The sequence below is a fragment of the Oncorhynchus gorbuscha genome, linkage group LG24 (genome assembly GCF_021184085.1).
Source record: "Oncorhynchus gorbuscha isolate QuinsamMale2020 ecotype Even-year linkage group LG24, OgorEven_v1.0, whole genome shotgun sequence".
In the NCBI taxonomy this organism is placed as follows: domain Eukaryota; kingdom Metazoa; phylum Chordata; class Actinopteri; order Salmoniformes; family Salmonidae; genus Oncorhynchus; species Oncorhynchus gorbuscha.
The window spans coordinates 6330970-6349725 of record NC_060196.1 but is presented as its reverse complement, the minus strand read 5'-3'; the positions used below and the strand labels follow the sequence as shown (position 1 = coordinate 6349725).

General features: G+C 47.0%; 1 protein-coding gene across 1 annotated transcript in view; it reads left to right on the top strand.

The window, feature by feature from the left end:
* The window catches only part of cntln (centlein, centrosomal protein), a 127893-nt gene that overhangs the window by 99882 nt on the left and 9255 nt on the right, over positions 1–18756 (top strand). The window contains exons 12-13 of the mRNA XM_046327130.1: positions 1–166; positions 7645–7722. The exon at positions 1–166 is cut by the window's left edge and continues 32 nt beyond it. Coding sequence (XP_046183086.1) covers positions 1–166; positions 7645–7722 — 244 coding nt within the window. The remainder of the gene's footprint in view (positions 167–7644; positions 7723–18756) is intronic.

The following is an 18756-nucleotide window of genomic DNA, read 5'->3' as shown; positions in this document are numbered from 1 at the left end:
GGACGCCAAATCGCAGCTGAGGAAGAACAGGAAGATGGCGGAGAAGAAGAAGGCAGTAGGTGCCGGAGGGCTGTCCAAGCAGTCCATGGTCAAGGCCCAGTCCATTGCTGCGTCCATCCTCAACATGACCGAGATGGACCTGGCTGAAATGCTGGACACCGATGAGGTACAGGATCATGAATCCATAAAATAGTCACTGCGGGATAGACGTAATATCTGACCCTGTATCAGTTGTTAAGAGACATATTCTACCACCTTCACAATGACCCAGTGGGAACAGATACAGATATAGGTTACTGTCACTGATAGGAAAACATGGAAAGACAGTTGACTTGTATTGAAGTTCCAGTTCAGTCAGAGGAATCTAACTGGCACTTGGCCTCTGTGGCGGTTCAGTCTCATATAGAGGCGAAAGAAACTCACACCTATTTAGGCGAGGTGCTGGCTAGCACAGTGGAACACTTTTTAAAAATGAAGGAGAGCCGCACACTCTAGGAGCTCAGATTCCAAAATATGTAACAGAGTGCTATGGTAAATGTAGCTATATGACCTTTCTAGTCGTTGACTGGATAAGTATGGGTGAGTAGGCATCATGGACACTTAGGGAGGTGATACAGTGCATCGGAAAGTATTTAGACCCCTTGACCTTTTCCACATTTTGTTATATTACAGCCTTATTCTAAAATGGATGAAATAAAACATTTTCCTCATCACTCTACACACAATACCCCATAATGACAAAGCCAAAACAGGTTTTTATTTACATAAGTATTCAGACCCTCAAGATTTAGCTCAGGTGCATCCGGTTTCCATTGATCATCCTTGAGATGTTTCTACAACTTGATTGGAGTCCACCTGTGGTAAATTCAATAGATTGGGCATGATTTGGAAAGGCACACATCTGTCTATATAAGGTCCCACAGTTGACAGTGCATGTCAGAGCAAAAACCAAGTCATGAGGTTGAAGAAATTGTCCGTAGAGCTCCAACACAGGATTGTGTCGAGGCACAGATCTGGGGAAGTGTACCCCAAAATTTCAGCAGCATTGAAGGTCCCCAAGAACACAATGGCCTCCATCATTCCTAAATGGAAGAAGTTTGGAACCACCTAGATCTGGCCGCCCGTTCGAACTGAGCAATCGGGGGAGAAGGGCCTTTGGTCAGGGAGGTGACCAAGAATCCGATGATCACTCTGACAGAGCTCCAGAGTTCCTCTGTGGAGATGGGAGAACCTTCCAGAAGGTCAACCATCTCTGCAGCACTCCACCAATCAGGCCTTTATTGTAGAGTGGCCAGACGGAAGCCACTCCTCAGTAAAAGGCACATGACAGCCCGCTTGAAGTTTGCCTAAAGACTCTCAGACCATGAGAATCAAGATTCTCTGGTCTGATGAAACCAAGATTGAAGTCTTTGGCCTGGAGGAAACCTGGCATCATCCCTATGGTGAAGCAGAGAAGAATGGGTGAAACTTGCCAAATACAGGTGTGCCAACCTTGTAGCGTCATACCCAAGAAGACTAAAGGCTGTATTCCCTGCCAAAGGGAATACAGAGTACAACAAAGTACTGAGCAAAGGGTCTGAATACTTCTGTAAATGTGATATTTCTTCTATTTAATACATTTGCAAACATTTCTAAAAATCTGTTTTTGCTTTGTGGGGTATTGTGTGTAGATTGATGAGGGGGAGAGGAAAAAAACAATTGAATCAATTTTAGAATAAGGCTGTAACTTAACGTGGTGGTCTAGTGTGTTTGGGATTTATCAGAGTTATGGAATGGGGGGTGGGGGGCTTGTTCTTTCTGGGGTCTTCCTGGGGCAAACATCTGACATACATCTACATTATATATACAGTATATTCAAATTGTTTTGCAGTGGCGTCCACGATCCCCTAAATGCATATAGGGGAAACACTAGCTTTATGTATAGGAAGACAATTCTAGAAAACATGGCTACGTACATAACAGAATGGAACCAGGCTAGGATACAACTATCTCTTATTCAAGAGAAGAAGAAAACGCCACAGTATTGAAAATCTCACACTCATACTCGCTATAAAAGTGATTTGGCTCTTGGCTTTTCTTGTTCAAGAAGGACCCTTTGTTTCATGACCACAAGCTCTAACTACAGTACGTCCCCACTTCCTCCCCATAGATCACTCCTTCTCCCGTTCTTCTCCCTTGTCGTCAATTAACCGACACAGCGTTACAATCAACTTCCTGTCTTCATCACAGGATGTGAGAGTGTATGCCAGCCAGGAATCAGGCACCACCTACCCTGGAATGACAGGGCCTAGATACGTTTGAAGAAATGTTCCAACTTATCAGAGCTTAATGACCGTGAAGTGTGTGTGAGGTGAGGGTGTGTGTTAATGGCGGCTAATGGCATTCCGCCCGGTCAACGGCGTGTGTGTGTGTCTGTTGGTGTTAATTGCTCGTCCGTGGATTACGGCGCTGTCGGGTGCTCAGGGACCCACTGGAGAACGGGTAAGTGGTCTGTCACTGGAAGGGTGTGTGTGTGTGTGTGTGTGTGTGTGTGTGTGTGTGTGTGTGTGTGTGTGTGTGTGTGTGTGTGTGTGTGTGTGTGTGTGTGTGTGTGTGTGTGTGTGTGTGTGTGTGTGTGTGTGTGTGTGTGTGTGTGTGTGTGTGTGTGTGTGGGAGAGGAGAGGAGCCAGTCACGGTGTGTTGCTAATTGAAAATCCCCCAGGAACCATGGAAGGACAAGGGGGAACAGTAATTGTGTGTCTGTGTAGATCTTTATGCAACTGGAAGTTACCAGGAAACCAGACGTGTTTTAATCTGTCCAGGTTGGAATCCACCTACTGCTTACTTAGTAACAGAGTTTTCCACCAGGTATTTTACCGTGTCAAATGTTGATGTTGAGATGTTTTGTTTCTGCGACTGAAAGATTCAGACAGAGTTGAATAGGGTTAGGGTTAGGGTTAGCAGCAGTGTGGTTCTCTCAGTTTGAGAGGAGGAGTTGTTCTGCTATACTGTACCTTGTATTTCTTTTCTGCTGTTACTGAGGGTGGTAGTGGGAAAAACCCTTTGTGTTGCCACGGCCCTACACACTCAAACACACACACACACAAATCAAATTAAATGTTATTTGTCACATGCTCCGAATACAACAGTGAAATACTTACTAACCAGCAATGCAGTTAAAACAAGACTATTAAAAAATACAAATTAAATTTGAACTATAAACAAATAATGAATCAAATGGACAAATAACATAAAAAATGAAGAAAAAAAATAGATCCAAGTTACTAAAGAAATAATATACCTAAATAAAACCAATATAATTAGAAATAAAAGTAATACACACACTAGCATACTCTCTCCCTGCCACTCCATCCAGCGGTAGACAGGCAGTAAGAGAGTGGCAGCAGTGATCAGCTCCTTCTCCTTTGGCAGCAGCAGCTTGTTGTGGACTTAATGATGCGTCTGTAATAAGGACATAATTGCCAGGCCAGTTTGTTTTCCAACAGGGCCCCTAATGAGAGACGAAGGGTCAGTGTATTGTTATGCATCCTCTGAGGGGCCACACACATACACACACACCCTTCTCACCTCCGTGGGAGGCACAGGAGGCAGGGGTGATGAGGAGCCCACCACCAAGCAAGCCCACACCTCACCTCGCTCTCATTCTATCGCTCTCTCTCGTTCTATCGCTCGCTCTCATTCTATCACTCTCTTACATTCTATCGCTCTCTCATTCTATCACTCTCTCTCATTCTATCACTCTCTCTCATTCTATCCCTCGCTCTCATTCTATCGCTCTCTCTCATTCTATCGCTCTTTCTCATTCTATCGCTCTTTCTCATTCTATCGTTCTCTCTCATTCTATCGCTCTCTCTCATTCTATCGCTCTCTCTCATTCTATCGCTCTCTCTCATTCTATCGCTCTCTCATTCTATCACTCTCTCTCATTCTATCACTCTCTCTCTCATTCTATATCTCTCTCTCATTCTATCACTCTCTCTCATTCTATATCTCTCTCTCATTCTATCACTCTCTCTCTCATTCTATATCTCTCTCTCATTCTATCACTCTCTCTCTCATTCTATATCTCTCTCTCATTCTATCCCTCTTTCTCATTCTATCCCTCTCTCTCATTCTATCGCTCTCTCTCATTCTATCTCTCTCTCTCATTCTATCTCTCTCTCTTATTCTATCTCTCTCTCTTATTCTATCTCTCTCTCTCATTCTATCACTCTCTCTCATTCTATCACTCTCTCTCATTCTATCACTCTCTCTCATTCTATCCCTCGCTCTCATTCTATCCCTCGCTCTCATTCTATCGCTCTCTCTCATTCTATCGCTCTCTCTCATTCTATCGCTCTCTCTCATTCTATCGCTCTCTCTCATTCTATCGCTCTCTCTCATTCTATCACTCTCTCTCTCATTCTATCACTCTCTCTCATTCTATATCTCTCTCTCATTCTATATCTCTCTCTCATTCTATCACTCTCTCTCATTCTATCCCTCTTTCTCATTCTATCCCTCTCTCATTCTATCGCTCTCTCTCATTCTATCACTCTCTCTCATTCTATCCCTCTTTCTCATTCTATCCCTCTCTCATTCTATCGCTCTCTCTCATTCTATCTCTCTCTCTCATTCTATCTCTCTCTCTTATTCTATCTCTCTCTCTTATTCTATCTCTTTCTCTCATTCTATCACTCTCTCTCATTCTATCTCTCGCTCTCATTCTATCGCTCTCTCATTCTATCGCTCACTCTCATTCTATCGCTCTCTCTCATTCTATCGCTCACTCTCATTCTATCGCTCTCTCTCATTCTATCACTCTCTTTCTCTCTGCCTGTCTCACTACCTATCTCTGCCTCTACCTAGTCCCCTTCCCTCCCTCCCTCTCCAGTCACACTAATGAGGGTCTCTGAAGACATGGAAATTAGCTGTGCACTAACGCTACCACCAGGCCCAACCATCCCCATCCATCTAGGGGAGCCAGGGTGGCCCCCCATCCCCATCCTTCTAGGGGAGCCAGGGAGGCCCACCGTCCCCATTCATCTAGGGGAGCTGGGGAGGCCCACCATCCCAATCCATCTAGGGGAGCCAGGGAGGCCCACCATCCCCATCCATCTAGGGGAGCAGGGGAGGCCCAACATCCCCATCCGTCTAGGGGAGCTGGGGAGGCCCACCATCCCCATCCGTCTAGGGGATCAGGGGAGGCCCAACATCCCCATCCGTCTAGGGGAGCAGGGGAGGCCCACCATCCCCATCCGTCTAGAGGAGCCAGGGAGGCCCACCATCCCCATCCGTCTAGGGCAGTTATTCCCAAACTAGGGTACGCGCAATGCCGTCGGGGGTACTCCAAATAAAAATATGATAATTCAAATTAAAAAATCATTTTTATTCTTCACATTTTCAAACAGTAGATTTATATTTTGGGTGAGGTTTCTTTCTTGACTGAGTAGCCTCGTTTCACTGCCAAAAATTAAATTAAACCATCTAGTGTTCAGTGATATAACAACACAATGTCAAATACAAGTAGCTGAGTCAAATAATAACATCTAATCACATTGACCGTTACTCTCTCGTGGGAAACCTTCACTCTTGCGCAGACATTTAGAACCAAAACATGACCATTTTAAAAATAAGCCACGGGACTTTTTTCAGCGAGAATGAAGACTACTTTTGAGTAGTAAGACATGTATAAAAGCAATAAATACCATTAATAAGAAGGGACTAGAAGCGTCTTATATGGTGAGCTACCGAGTGGCTAGGACAGGCAAGCCCCATACTATTGAGGAGGACTTCATTTTTACATTTATGGGGGGGTCAATTAAGGAAGACATCGTCTTCTGGAAACCAGGACAACAGGAGAGGATATTTTTAAAGCAGTGAACAGCTTGGTGACATCAAATGGACTGGTGATCAAGATGTGTTGGTAGCTGTACTGATGACGCAAAAGCCATGATAGGGAGACATAGTGGAGTGGTAACACACGTGCAAGCAGTTTTACAACATACAATTGCTCGTCTCCCCCCCCGAAAGTCTTCCCTGGCCTGCAATCCCCATCCATCTAGAGGATAGGAGAGCCAGGGAGGCCCACCATCCCCATCCATCTAGAGGATAGGAGAGCCAGGGAGGCCCACCATCCCCATCCGTCTAGAGGATAGGAGAGCCAGGGAGGACCACCATCCCAATCCGTCTAGAGGATAGGAGAGCCAGGGAGGCCCACCATCCCCATCCGTCTAGAGGATAGGAGAGACAGGGAGGACCACCATCCCCATCCGTCTAGAGGATAGGAGAGCCAGGGAGGACCACCATCCTCATCCATCTAGAGGATAGGAGAGCCAGGGAGGCCCACCATCCCCATCCGTCTAGAGGATAGGAGAGCCAGGGAGGCCCACCATCCCCATCCGTCTAGAGGATAGGAGAGACAGGGAGGACCACCATCCCCATCCGTCTAGAGGATAGGAGAGCCAGGGAGGACCACCATCCCCATCCGTCTAGAGGATAGGAGAGCCAGGGAGGACCACCATCCCCATGAGGATAGGAGAGCCAGGGAGGCCCACCATCCCCATCCGCCTAGAGGATAGGAGAGCCAGGGAGGCCCACCATCCCCATCCATCTAGAGGATAGGAGAGCCAGGGAGGCCCACCATCCCCATCCGTCTAGAGGATAGGAGAGCCAGGGAGGCCCACCATCCCCATCCATCTAGAGGATAGGAGAGCCAGGGAGGCCCTCCATCCCCATCCGTCTAGAGGATAGGAGAGCCAGGGAGGCCCACCATCCCCATCCGTCTAGAGGATAGGAGAGCCAGGGAGGCCCACCATCCCCATCCGTCTAGAGGATAGGAGAGCCAGGGAGGCCCACCATCCCCATCCGTCTAGAGCATAGGAGAGCCAGGGAGGCCCACCATCCCCATCCGTATAGGGGATAGGAGAGCCAGGGAGGACCTTCGGGGGGGAGACGAGTGCAATTGGTTCCTCAGCCCCACACACCTTATCCTCCATTCACCGACCCCTCTACCTCTTTGAGAGACAGCACCTGAGGTTAAAGCCTTGCAGGGTTCTGTTAACTGGGACAGGCTGTATATGAATAGGGAACTGGCACTGGTGGATGTATGCATACTAGAGGGTTCATTAGCAGTAACAAGGTTGCACTATCTGCACGCTGCTGATGGTGTCTCTTTATTAATAAAGGCTGACCCTGAGTGGAGCAGCGGTCTAAGGCATCGCAGTGCTGAGGCGCCACTACAGCCTGGGGTTCACCCATACGGCGGTGCACAATTGTCCCAGGGCCGTTCGGGTTAGGGGAGGATTTGGCAGGTGGCTTTGCTTGGCTCATCACTCTGTAGTGACTCCTTTCCCCTTATTTTTCATGAAAGCTTCATTTTCTGAACTCACCTCAGCCTTTGTTTTTGTATCTGCGTTGAAGTGAAATTGCCTTAAATTGAGTGATATTCTGGTTGTACAGAGACGATTCGCCCTGTGAGGCTCAGTTGGTAGAGCATGGCCAAATGGTTGTGGGTTGATTCCTGCTGGGCCCACCCATACGTAAATTGTATGCACGCATGACTGTAAGTTGCTTTGGATAAAAGCTTCTACTAAATGGCATATATCATTATCATTATTATTATTATTTGTTCATCTTTGGTGGTTGTTGTGTGTGTCTCTGCAGGAGGAGGATGATGTGGCAGCAGACAGCAGGAGAGACCAGGAGTGGCTGGACCAGGTCATGAAGATCCTCCAACAACAGGTCTGGTTTCAAGTCTGCTAGTGTTTTTAGTATTATCTACAGTAGTTAGGATCAGTAGTGGAGGGTAAACACACCTCTTCAGGGTATGAAGAGTGTTACTTTACTCAACGCGAACAGCGATCAGTACTTACCCACCGATTTGATTTACCACCACATCACTGGTACTGATAGTTCAGCCATTGTGGTCTCGCATAGAGATGAACCAACACATTTTGAGAGAATAATAGAGAGAAGAAAAGACTGAGGATAGCAGAGTGTGAGTTGTGTACAAACACTTGTCTGTGTGTATGTGCCGTCAGCTCTGTGTGATCCGGTTCAGATTGAATGTGTGTGTCCGTGTCCATGTCAATTCGCGCTGCAGGCACTCATGCGTCGCCTCCTCACCACGACACACACCGGCTCTTCCTCTGACCTTTTCACCTCCCCTCACAGATACACACCGGCTCTTCCTCTGACCTTTTCACCTCCCCTCACAGACACACTCTGGCTCCACTCAATCCATGACTGCTCTCAGGCCCCCACTCCACCACTGTCCTCCTGCATTCCTCCCCTTCCTTTATTTCTTGCTCTCTCATTGTCTCTCTCGCACTCTCGCTTTCTTTCCACTCCCCCCCCCCGATCTCTTTATCCCCCCCATCTTTTTCTCTCTCTCTCTCGCTCTCTCTGGCTCAGACCCCAAGGCAGCTTGTTAGTGGGGAACTAAATATTGATTTGGCGTTGCTGTCGATGCCGGGAGAATGAGCGAGCGTCCACCAGAGACGGTCCACCGGCAGGCTGCTATCGACGTTTTCCGCGGGCAGAGGAGAGAGAGGGGGAGGAGAGGGGGATGACAAAGCTGAGACTAGCCCCCGGGTCCCGGAGGGGGCCACAGACACTGCCGTTGTGACCCCCCCCCCTCTCTATCTCTTTTTTTCTATCCCTCGCTCTCTCACGCCAGACTTTCATATCATCCCCTTTCAAGTCTTGTCTCTCTCTCTCTCTCTCTCTCTCTCTCTCTCTCTCTCTCTCTCTCTCTCTCTCTCTCTCTCTCTCTCTCTCTCTCTCTCTCTCTCTCTCTCTCTCTCTCTCTCTGTGCCTGACTTAATAAACTCACAGTAACTCTAGAGGGACACACAAACATCAAGGGGAGTTTGTTGGCAGGTGAAATTTTAGAAAAAGGAAGCCGACTGTGACTGTGTTTAGTTGTGCTAGTGGTGTGTACTGTACTCTACAGCATATGTCTCTGTTTCTGTGTCTCTGTCTCTGTGTCTCTATCTCAGTTTCTCTATCTCTGTGTCTCTGTGTCTTTCTCTCTATCTCTGTTTCTGTGTCCCTGTCTCTCTTTCTGTGTCCCTGTCTCTGTCTCTCTTTGTCTCTGTGCCTCTGTTTCTGTCTCTGTGTCTGCCTCTTTGTCTCTATCTGTATCTACGTGTCTGTGTTTCTGTCTTTGTGTCTCTATTTCTGTGTATATGTCTCTGTGTCTATGCCTGTGTGTCTTTGTTTCTGTGTCTCTGTCTCTCTGTGTGCATGTTATTTTCGTAAGGTGGAGACAGACAGTGGAGACCACAGGCAGTTGTTCCTTGTCAGTGTGCATCCTATCTTCACACACTGACACGTTGTCTTTAGAGAACTAAGAAGACATAATAGATATAGTTGAAGTCGGAAGTTTACATAAACTTAGGTTGGAGTCATTAAAAGTAGTTTTTCAACCACTCCACAAATTTCTATAGTTTTGTCAAGTTGGTTAGGACATCTACTTTGTGCATGACACAAGTCATGTTTCTAACAATTGTTTACAGACAGATTATTTAACTTATAATTCACTGTATCACAAATCCAGTGGGTCAGAAGTGTTCATACACTAAGTTGACTGTGCCTTTAAACAGCTTGGACAATTCCAGAAAATTATGTCATGGCTTTAGAAGATTCTGATAGGCTAATTGACATAATTTGTACCTGTGGATGTATTTCAAGGCCTACCTTCACACTCCGTGCCTCTTTGCTTGACATCATGGGAAAATCAAAAGAAATCAGCCAAGACCTCAGAAAAAAAATTCTAGACCTCCACAAGTCTGGTTCATCCTTGGGAGCAATTTCCAAATGCCTGAAGGTACCACGTTCATCTGTACAAACAATAGTATGCAAGTATAAACACCATGGGACCACGAAGCTGTCATACCGCTCAGGAAGGAGACGCGTTCTGTCTCCTAGAGATGAACGTACTTTGGTGGAGGAATCAGGTACAAAAGTATCTATATCCACAGTAAAACCTATATAGACATAACCTGAAATGCCGCTCAGCAAGGAAGAAGCAACTGCTCCAAAACCTACGGTTTGCAACTGCACATGGGGACAAAAATCATACTTTTTGGAGAAATGTCCTCTGGTCGGATTAAACAAAAATAGAACTGTTTGGCCTTAATAACCATTGTTATGTTTGGAGGAAAAGGGGGAGGCTTGCATGCCGAAGAACACCATCCCAACCGTGAAGCACGGGGGTGGCAGCCTCATGTTGTGGTGTTGCTTTGCTGCAGGAGGGACTTGTGCCCTTCACAAAATAGATGGCATCATGAGGAAAGAAAATTATGGGGCTATATTGAAGCGACATCTCAAGACATCAGTCAGGAAGTTAAAGCTTGGTCAAAAATGGGTCTTCCAAATGGACAATGACCCCAAGCATACTTCCAAAGTTGTGAAAAATGGATTAAGGACAACAAAGTCAAGGCCATCACAAAACCCTGATCCTATAGAAAATGTGTGGGCAGAACTGAAAAGGCGTGTGCGATCAAGGAGGCCTACAAACCTAACTCAGTTACACCAGCTATCAGGAGGAATGGGCCAAAATTCACCCTACTTGTTGTGGGAAGCTTGTGGAAGGCTACCCGAAACATTTGACCTAAGTTAAACAATTTAAAGGCAATGCTACCAAATACTAATTGAGTGTATGTAAACTTCTGACCCACTGGGAATGTGGTGAAAGAAATAAAAGCTGAAATAAATCATTCTCTCTACTATTACTCTGACATTTCACATTCTTAAAATAAGGTGGTGATCCTAACTGACCTAAGATAGGGCATTTTTACTAGGATTAAATGTCAGGAATTGTGAAAAACTGAAATGAAATGTATTTGGCGAAGGTGTATGTAAACTTCCGATTGAACTGTACATCAATAGAAATTACAATATTCTAGAAAGCAGGCAGCACTCGTCTCCACAGTACAACTGTTCTGTCTTCCTGTCATCCATTTGAGTTGCTCAGTGAGCAGGAGAATGTGAAACAGTGAACACTATGGCCTGTCTGTCACCCTGCTGCCTGTGGCAGTCGCACTAATAACAAGGCTTCCTTAACAGGGATATGATCTGCCCTGTTCCTCCACACTGCCCTGTCACCGCAGTTAAAAAGGAGAAGAGACAGAAATAGACAGAGAGAGAGAAAGAGGGCAGGAAAGAGAGATCCATGTCCTTAGCTGGCTGGCTGTCACTTGGTGGGTGGTAGGGTGGGTGGGTGGTAGGGTGGGTGGTGTGTGTGTGTGTGTGTGTGTGTGTGTGTGTGTGTGTGTGTGTGTGTGTGTGTGTGTGTGTGTGTGTGTGTGTGTGTGTGTGTGTGTGTGTGTGTGTGTGTGTGTGTGTGTGTGTGTGTGTGTGTGTGTGTGTGTGTGTGTGTGTGTGTGTCCTGACTCCTTCTGCAGCAGCCCAGTCCTGTCACTGTCAGGCCCTAATGGAGCTGCCTGTGGGACAGCACTTTATTATCTCAGTGGCACTGTCAATAGCAGAACCATCAGTCACCGGGCTGTCCGTCTGTCTACTGTGTTTGGCTCTGAGCCACAGCCACCACCACCCACTGCCCCGCCAGGCTCACTGTCACTGTCAACACCACACCAGCCAGCCACACGTCAACATAACAAGGACAGAGGGAGAGGCCCTGACACAGTGGCTACTTTATTGAAGAGATTGAAGAGGTGTGTGTTTTGAGTGTGGAACTATTGTATTTTCAGTGTTGATGTACTGTGTATGGGTGATGGTGTTTGAACGCTGTGAATACTTTAATAAGTCATCTCTCTACTGGTAGTGTGTTCATCTGAATACTTTAATAAGACATCTCTCTACTGATAGAGCTTTGGCATGCCCTGGCATGCTGTCAATTAACTTTTGAGCCACATCCTGACAGATGGCGCCCCATTCTTGTATAATCAATGCTTGGAGTTTGTCAGAATTTGTGGGTTTTTGTTTGTTCACCCGCCTCTTGAGGATTGACCACAAGTTCTCAATGGGATTAAGGTCTGAGGAGTTTTCTGGCCATGGACACAAAATATAGATGTTTTGTTCCCCGTGCCACTTAGTTATCACTTTTGCCTTATGGCAAGGTGCTCCATCATGCTGGAAAAGGCATTGTTCGTCACCAAACTGTTCCTGGATCGTTGGGAGAAGTTGCTCTCGGAGGATGTATTGGTACCATTCTTTATGTCATGTATTGTATCGTCATGTCTTGTCCCTGTGCTTTCTCTTCTCTTCGTTTCCCCCTGCTGGTCTTATTAGGTTTCTTTCTCTCTCTCTCTCTATTCCTCTCTCTCTCTATCGTTCCGTTCCTGCTCCCAGCTGTTCCTCATTCTCCTAACGACCTCGTTTACTCTTTCCCACCTGTCCCCTATTTTGCCCTCTGATTAAGTCTCTATTTCTCTCTCTGTTTCTGCTTCTGTCCTTGTCGGATTCTTGTTTGCCGTTTGCTGTACCCTTGTTCCGTTCTGTTGTATTCTGCCTCGTCTTCAGATACTGCGTGTGAGCAGGTGTCTCTATCCTCTACGGCCCGCGCCTACCCGAAGGGACCTGCAGTCTGTTGCCGCAAGCCCTGCAACTCTCCCCAACTATGAGGATTTATGTTTTCCCTGTTTGGACATTTCCTGTTAAGGATTGAGGATTATGTTTTCTCTGTTTGGACTTTAATAAACTCAGTTTCTGTTAAGTTGCTTTTGGGTCCCGGGTCTCCGGAGCCCAGAATTAATAACCCACCGTGTTACTCTGGGGAGCCCACTGAATGTCGCTCGTTCCTTACCCAGTGTGATATTGTGTTCTCTCTCCAGCCCCACACGTACTCCAGGGGTATTGCTCGTATCGCCTACGTCACATCTCTCCTTACTGGACGGGCTCGGGAGTGGGGCACGGCAATCTGGGAGGCAAGGGCTGAGTGTACTAACCAGTATCAGAACTTTGAGGAGATGATATGGGTTTTTGATCGTTCTGTTTTTGGGAAAGAAGCTTCCTGGTCCCTGTCTTCCCTATGTCAAGGTAATCGATCCATAACGGATTACTCTATAGAGTTTCGCACTCTTGCTGCCTCCAGTGACTGGAACGAGCCGGCGTTGCTCGCTCGTTTTCTGGAGGGACTCCACGCTGAGGTTAAGGATGAGATTCTCTCCCAGGAGGTTCCATCCAGCGTGGATTCTTTGATTGAACTCGCTATTCGCATAGAACGACGGGTAGATCTTCGTCACCGAGCTCATGGAAGAGAGCTCGCGTTAACAGTGTCCCCCCTCTCCCTGTCACTACCATCTCCCCCCACTGGCTCAGGTGTTGAGCCCATGCAGCTGGGGGGTATTCGCATCTCGACTAAGGAGAGGGAACGGAGAATGACCAACCGCCTCTGTCTCTATTGCGGTTCCGCTGGTCATTTTGTCATTTCATGTCCAGTAAAAGGCCAGAGCTCATCAGTAAGCGGAGGGCTACTGGTAAGCGCTACTACTTTGGCCTCTCCGTCAAGTTCCTGTACTACCTTGTCGGCCCTTCTACGCTGGACCGGTTCGGCAGCTTCCTGCAGTGCATTAATAGACTCTGGGGCGGAGGGCTGTTTTATGGACAAAGCCTGGGCTCAGGAACATGACATTCCTCTCAGGCAGTTAGGGGAGCCCACGGTTATGTTCGCCTTGGATGGTAGTCCTCTCCCCAGGATTCAGCGTGAAACGCTACCTTTAACCCTCACTGTCTCTGGTAATCATAGTGAAACCATTTCTTTTTTGATTTTTTGTTCACCTTTTACACCTGTTGTTTTGGGCCATCCCTGGCTAGTGTGTCATAATCCTTCTATTAATTGGTCTAGTAATTCTATCCTCTCCTGGAACGTCTCTTGTCATGTTAAGTGTTTAGTGTCTGCTATTCCTCCTGTTTCTTCTGCTCCCTCTTCACAGGAGGAGCCTGGTGATTTGACAGGGGTGCCGGAGGAATATCATGATCTGCGCACGGTCTTCAGTCGGTCCAGGGCCACCTCCCTTCCTCCTCACCGGTCGTATGATTGTTGTATTGATCTCCTTCCGGGTACTACTCCCCCACGGGGTAGACTAGACTCTCTGTCGGCTACCGAACGTAAGGCTCTCGAAGATTATTTGTCTGTAGCTCTCGACACCGGTACCGTGGTTCCTTCCTCCTCTCCCGCTGAAGCGGGGTTCTTTTTTGTTAAGGAGGAGGACGGGACCCTGCGCCACTGCGTGGATTATCGAGGGCTGAATGACATAACGGTTAAGAATCGTTATCCGCTTCCCCTTATGTCTTCAGTTTTCGAGATTCTGCAGGGAGCCAGGTTCTTTACTAAGTTGGACCTTCGTAACGCTTACCATCTCGTGCGCATCAGGAAGGGGGACGAGTGGAAAACGGCGTTTAACACTCCGTTAGGGCATTTTGAATACCGGGTTCTGCCGTTCGGTCTCGCTAATGCTCCAGCTGTCTTTCAGGCATTAGTGAATGATGTACTGAGTGACATGCTGAACATCTTTGTTTTTGTTTACCTTGACGAGATCCTGATTTTTTTCACCGTCACTCCAGATTCATGTTCAGCACGTTCGACGTGTCCTCCAGCGCCTTTTAGAGAATTGTCTTTATGTGAAGGCTGAGAAGTGCGCTTTTCATGTCTCCTCCGTCACTTTTCTCGGTTCTGTTATTTCCGCTGAAGGCATTCAGATGGATTCCGCTAGGGTCCATGCTGTGTCTCAGTCTGTCCACAGCCACCGCCTCTCTCCTGTTCCTGGTCTTAGCCTTGCTGTGTCTCAGTCTGTCCATAGTTGTTACTCTCCTGGCCTGTTTGGTCCTGATTGCTCAAACTCTTACAGTTCTCTACCCGTGTCTCATTTTTATAATAGTAATTGCACTAGATACCCTCTTCATCGTTTCCCGTTACGGTCCTGAGGAGAGGAGTTGGGTTCCATCTCGGGACGTGCTGGACCGTTCGCTGATCGATGATTTCCTCCGTTGCCGCCAGGTTTCCTCCTCGAGTGCGCCAGGAGGCGCTCGGTGAGTGGGGGGGTACTGTCATGTATTGTATCGTCATGTCTTGTCCCTGTGCTTTCTCTTCTCTTCGTTTCCCCCTGCTGGTCTTATTAGGTTTCTTTCTCTCTCTCTATTCCTCTCTCTCTCTATCGTTCCGTTCCTGCTCCCAGCTGTTCCTCATTCTCCTAACGACCTTGTTTACTCTTTCCCACCTGTCCCCTATTTTGCCCTCTGATTAAGTCTCTATTTCTCTCTCTGTTTCTGCTTCTGTCCTTGTCGGATTCTTGTTTGCCGTTTGCTGTACCCTTGTTCCGTTCTGTTGTATTCTGCCTCGTCTTCAGATACTGCTTGTGAGCAGGTGTCTCTATCCTCTACGGCCCGCGCCTACCCGAAGGGACCTGCAGTCTGTTGCCGCAAGCCCTGCAACTCTCCCCAACTATGAGGATTTATGTTTTCCCTGTTTGGACATTTCCTGTTAAGGATTGAGGATTATGTTTTCTCTGTTTGGACTTTAATAAACTCAGTTTCTGTTAAGTTGCTTTTGGGTCCTCACTCACCTGCATAACACTTTATTCATGGCTGTGTTCTTAGTCAAAATTGTGAGTGAGCCCACTCCATTGGCTGAGAAGCAACCCCACACATGAATGGTCTCCAGATGCTTTACTGTTGGCATGACACAGGACTGATGGTAGCACTCACCTTGTCTTCTCCGGACAAGCTTTTTTCCAGATGCCCCAAACAATCGGAAAGGGGATTAATCAGAGAAAATGACTTTACCCCAGTCTTCAGCAGTCCAATCCCTGTACCTTTTTAGTCTGTCCCTGATGTTTTTCCTGGAGAGAAGTGGCTTCTTTGCTGCCCTTCTTGACACCAAGCCATGCTCCAAAAGTATTTGCCTCACTGTGCATGCAGATGCTCTCACATCTGCCTGCTGCCATTCCTGAGCAAGCTCTGTACTGGTGGTGCCCCGATCCCGCAGCTGAATCAACTTTAGGAGACGGTCCTGGCTCTTGCTGAACTTTCTTGGGTGGCCTGAAGCCTTCTTCACAACAATTGAACCGCTCTCCTTGAAGTTCTTGATGATCCGATAAATGGTTGAATTAGGTGCAATCTTACTGGCAGCAAGTGGTTGACAGAGGAAGAACAATGATTCCAAGCACCACCCTCCTTTTGAAGCTTCCAGTCTGTTATTCAAACTCAATCAGCATGACAGAGTGATCTCCAGCCTTGTCCTCGTCAACACTCACACCTGTGTTAACGTCAGAATCACTGCAATGATGTCAGCTGGTCATTTTGTGGCAGGGCTGAAATACAGTGGAAATATTTTGGGGGATTCAGTTCATTTGCATGGCAAAGAGTGACTTTGCAATTCATTGAAATTCATCTGATCACTCTCATAACATTCTGGAGTATATGCAAATTGTCATCATACAAACTGAGGCAGCAGACTTTGTGTAAATGAATATTTGTGTCATTGTCAATACTTTTGGCCACGACTGTAAACATCCTCTCACAGACAAATAAAATATTGCTTCTCATTTCCTCCTCTCTCTCCCTCTCTCACTCCCTTTCCTTCTCTCTCCCGCTCTCTCTCCCGCTCTCTCTCACTCCTCTGCTCTCCACCCGGTGGCTTTTCATGAAATAAAGCCCAATATCTCTCAGTAGAACACCGTCTTAGGCTCCTACTGTATACACACACACCTACCCAGCTCCACTGGTGTTCCCCTCCTCTCATAATAATTTACTAGCCAGGGGCCCCGGACCCACACCAGCCACTACACCCCACCATGAATAACACAGCACGAAGTGTAGTGTCTGAAGACGTGCCCTGTGCCACAGGGTGTCTAGCCAATCACCAGCCCAGGGAGAATGGGGTTGAAATGGCCCAGGCCCATATTGATTTAATTGCCTTGGTTTATTTGTGGCATCCTAATTATTGACTGGAGCTGAGTTTAATGGGCCTGGCTTTATGAACACGGGGAAATGACTGCATATATGGTCTACTTCCTCCCAAATAGCACCCTATGCTCTATTTAGTGCACTACTTTTGGCCACTGCCCTATTGAAAATAGAGAATAGGGTGTGATTTGGGACACGCATATGGCCTTCAATCTGTAGTTTGTTTGGCCCATAATGAACTGCTCCCCGTTCTTCCCTAGATCCTCTTTCACACTCATTTTAAAGCTACATTCTGGGATTTGAAAAACAACACAACAGAAGCCCTGTTGAATTGAAATGACCATTGAACAGAGTCCCAGATCACAGACTGTAGCTTTAACCTTCTACTCAACCCTCCTGACAGCCCCCCAAAAGAACATTTGAAAAGTCGTCGGCGCACTGCCCTTTACGACCGCCGATTGGGAGGACGCTCAAGTTTTACTAGAGGGTGGCGGAAGCTGGTGTGATATTGAACGGTAATATTTACCCTTCAGTACCCTCGGGGAGGAGTTTGGTTGCTATAGGCACTGCACTGTGTCAACCCAGAGTCCATTAAGAGAAGATTAACTTAATATCTTTACTGTAGTGTACTCTACATATCTGGGCCTGTATTTCAATCAAGAGCCCTTAGACAACACTACTTTAACTGAGACTCAGCGATATGACGTTGCACGAGCAGCACTGCAGATGAGCGTAATGCAAGACTTTGCTCTCACACAGTGTATCTGAGCATTTTATTTTTTATTTAACCTTTATTTAACTAGGCAAGTCAGTTAAGAACAAATTCTTATTTACAATGACAGCCTAGGAACAGTGGCTATACCGCCTTGTTCAGGGACAGAATGACGGATTTTTAAACTTGTCAGCTCGGGGATTTGATCTAGCAACCTTTCGGTTACTGGCCCAACGCTCTAACCACTAGGCTACCTACAGCATGTGCATGGGGGCGCCACACATTGCTACAAGGTTATCGCTACGGGACCAAAACAGCTGAGAAGATTAGCCTTGCGTTTCAACGCTCCTAGTTGTTGCGGAATTCGACCCGATATTCCTGTTTACTTGTGCGTGGCTGAGTCTACCTGTAAACATGGCTGAGTCTACCTGTAAACATGGCTGAGTCTACCTGTAAACATGGCTGAGTCTACCTGTAAACATGGCTGAGTCTACCTGTAAACATGGCTGAGTCTACCTGTAAACATGGCTGAGTCTACCTGTAAACATGGCTGTTTGTGGAGGCTGTCATGTGACCCAGACTAGTGTCCTGTCCAGGGTGTGTACTTCTACATCAAGCTGCCTCACGCTACAGACACAGCAGATAGACTAGTGTCCTGTCCAGGGTGTGTACTTGTACATCAAGCTGCCTCACTCTACAGACACAGCAGATAGACTAGTGTCCTGTCCAGAGTGTGTACTTGTACATCAAGCTGCCTCATGCTACAGACACAGCAGATAGACTAGTGTCCTGTCCATGGTGTGTACTTGTACATCAAGCTGCCTCACTCTACAGACACAGCAGATAGACTAGTGTCCTGTCCATGGTGTGTACTTGTACATCTCCTGCTCCTGTGAACAGTACCAGCTCACACAAGGCATGTGGAAGGCGACTTACTTACATACTCAACCAAAACCATTGTAACTTTTGAGTCAAGCACCACCATGCCCAAACAACAATATTACCAACTCCTCAAACGTGTTTGTTTGTTGTCAACGCTGGCATAGTGATGGCGGATATCATCTGCAATTATTCTGCAGTTGGTAATTATTATGCAGTAATGACAAGGAACAGCGAAGAGCTCCAGCTAGTGTTGTTCCTTCAGAAAGAAGGCACTCTAATTAAGCCTTGTTTAATGATTGGGCTAATTAAAT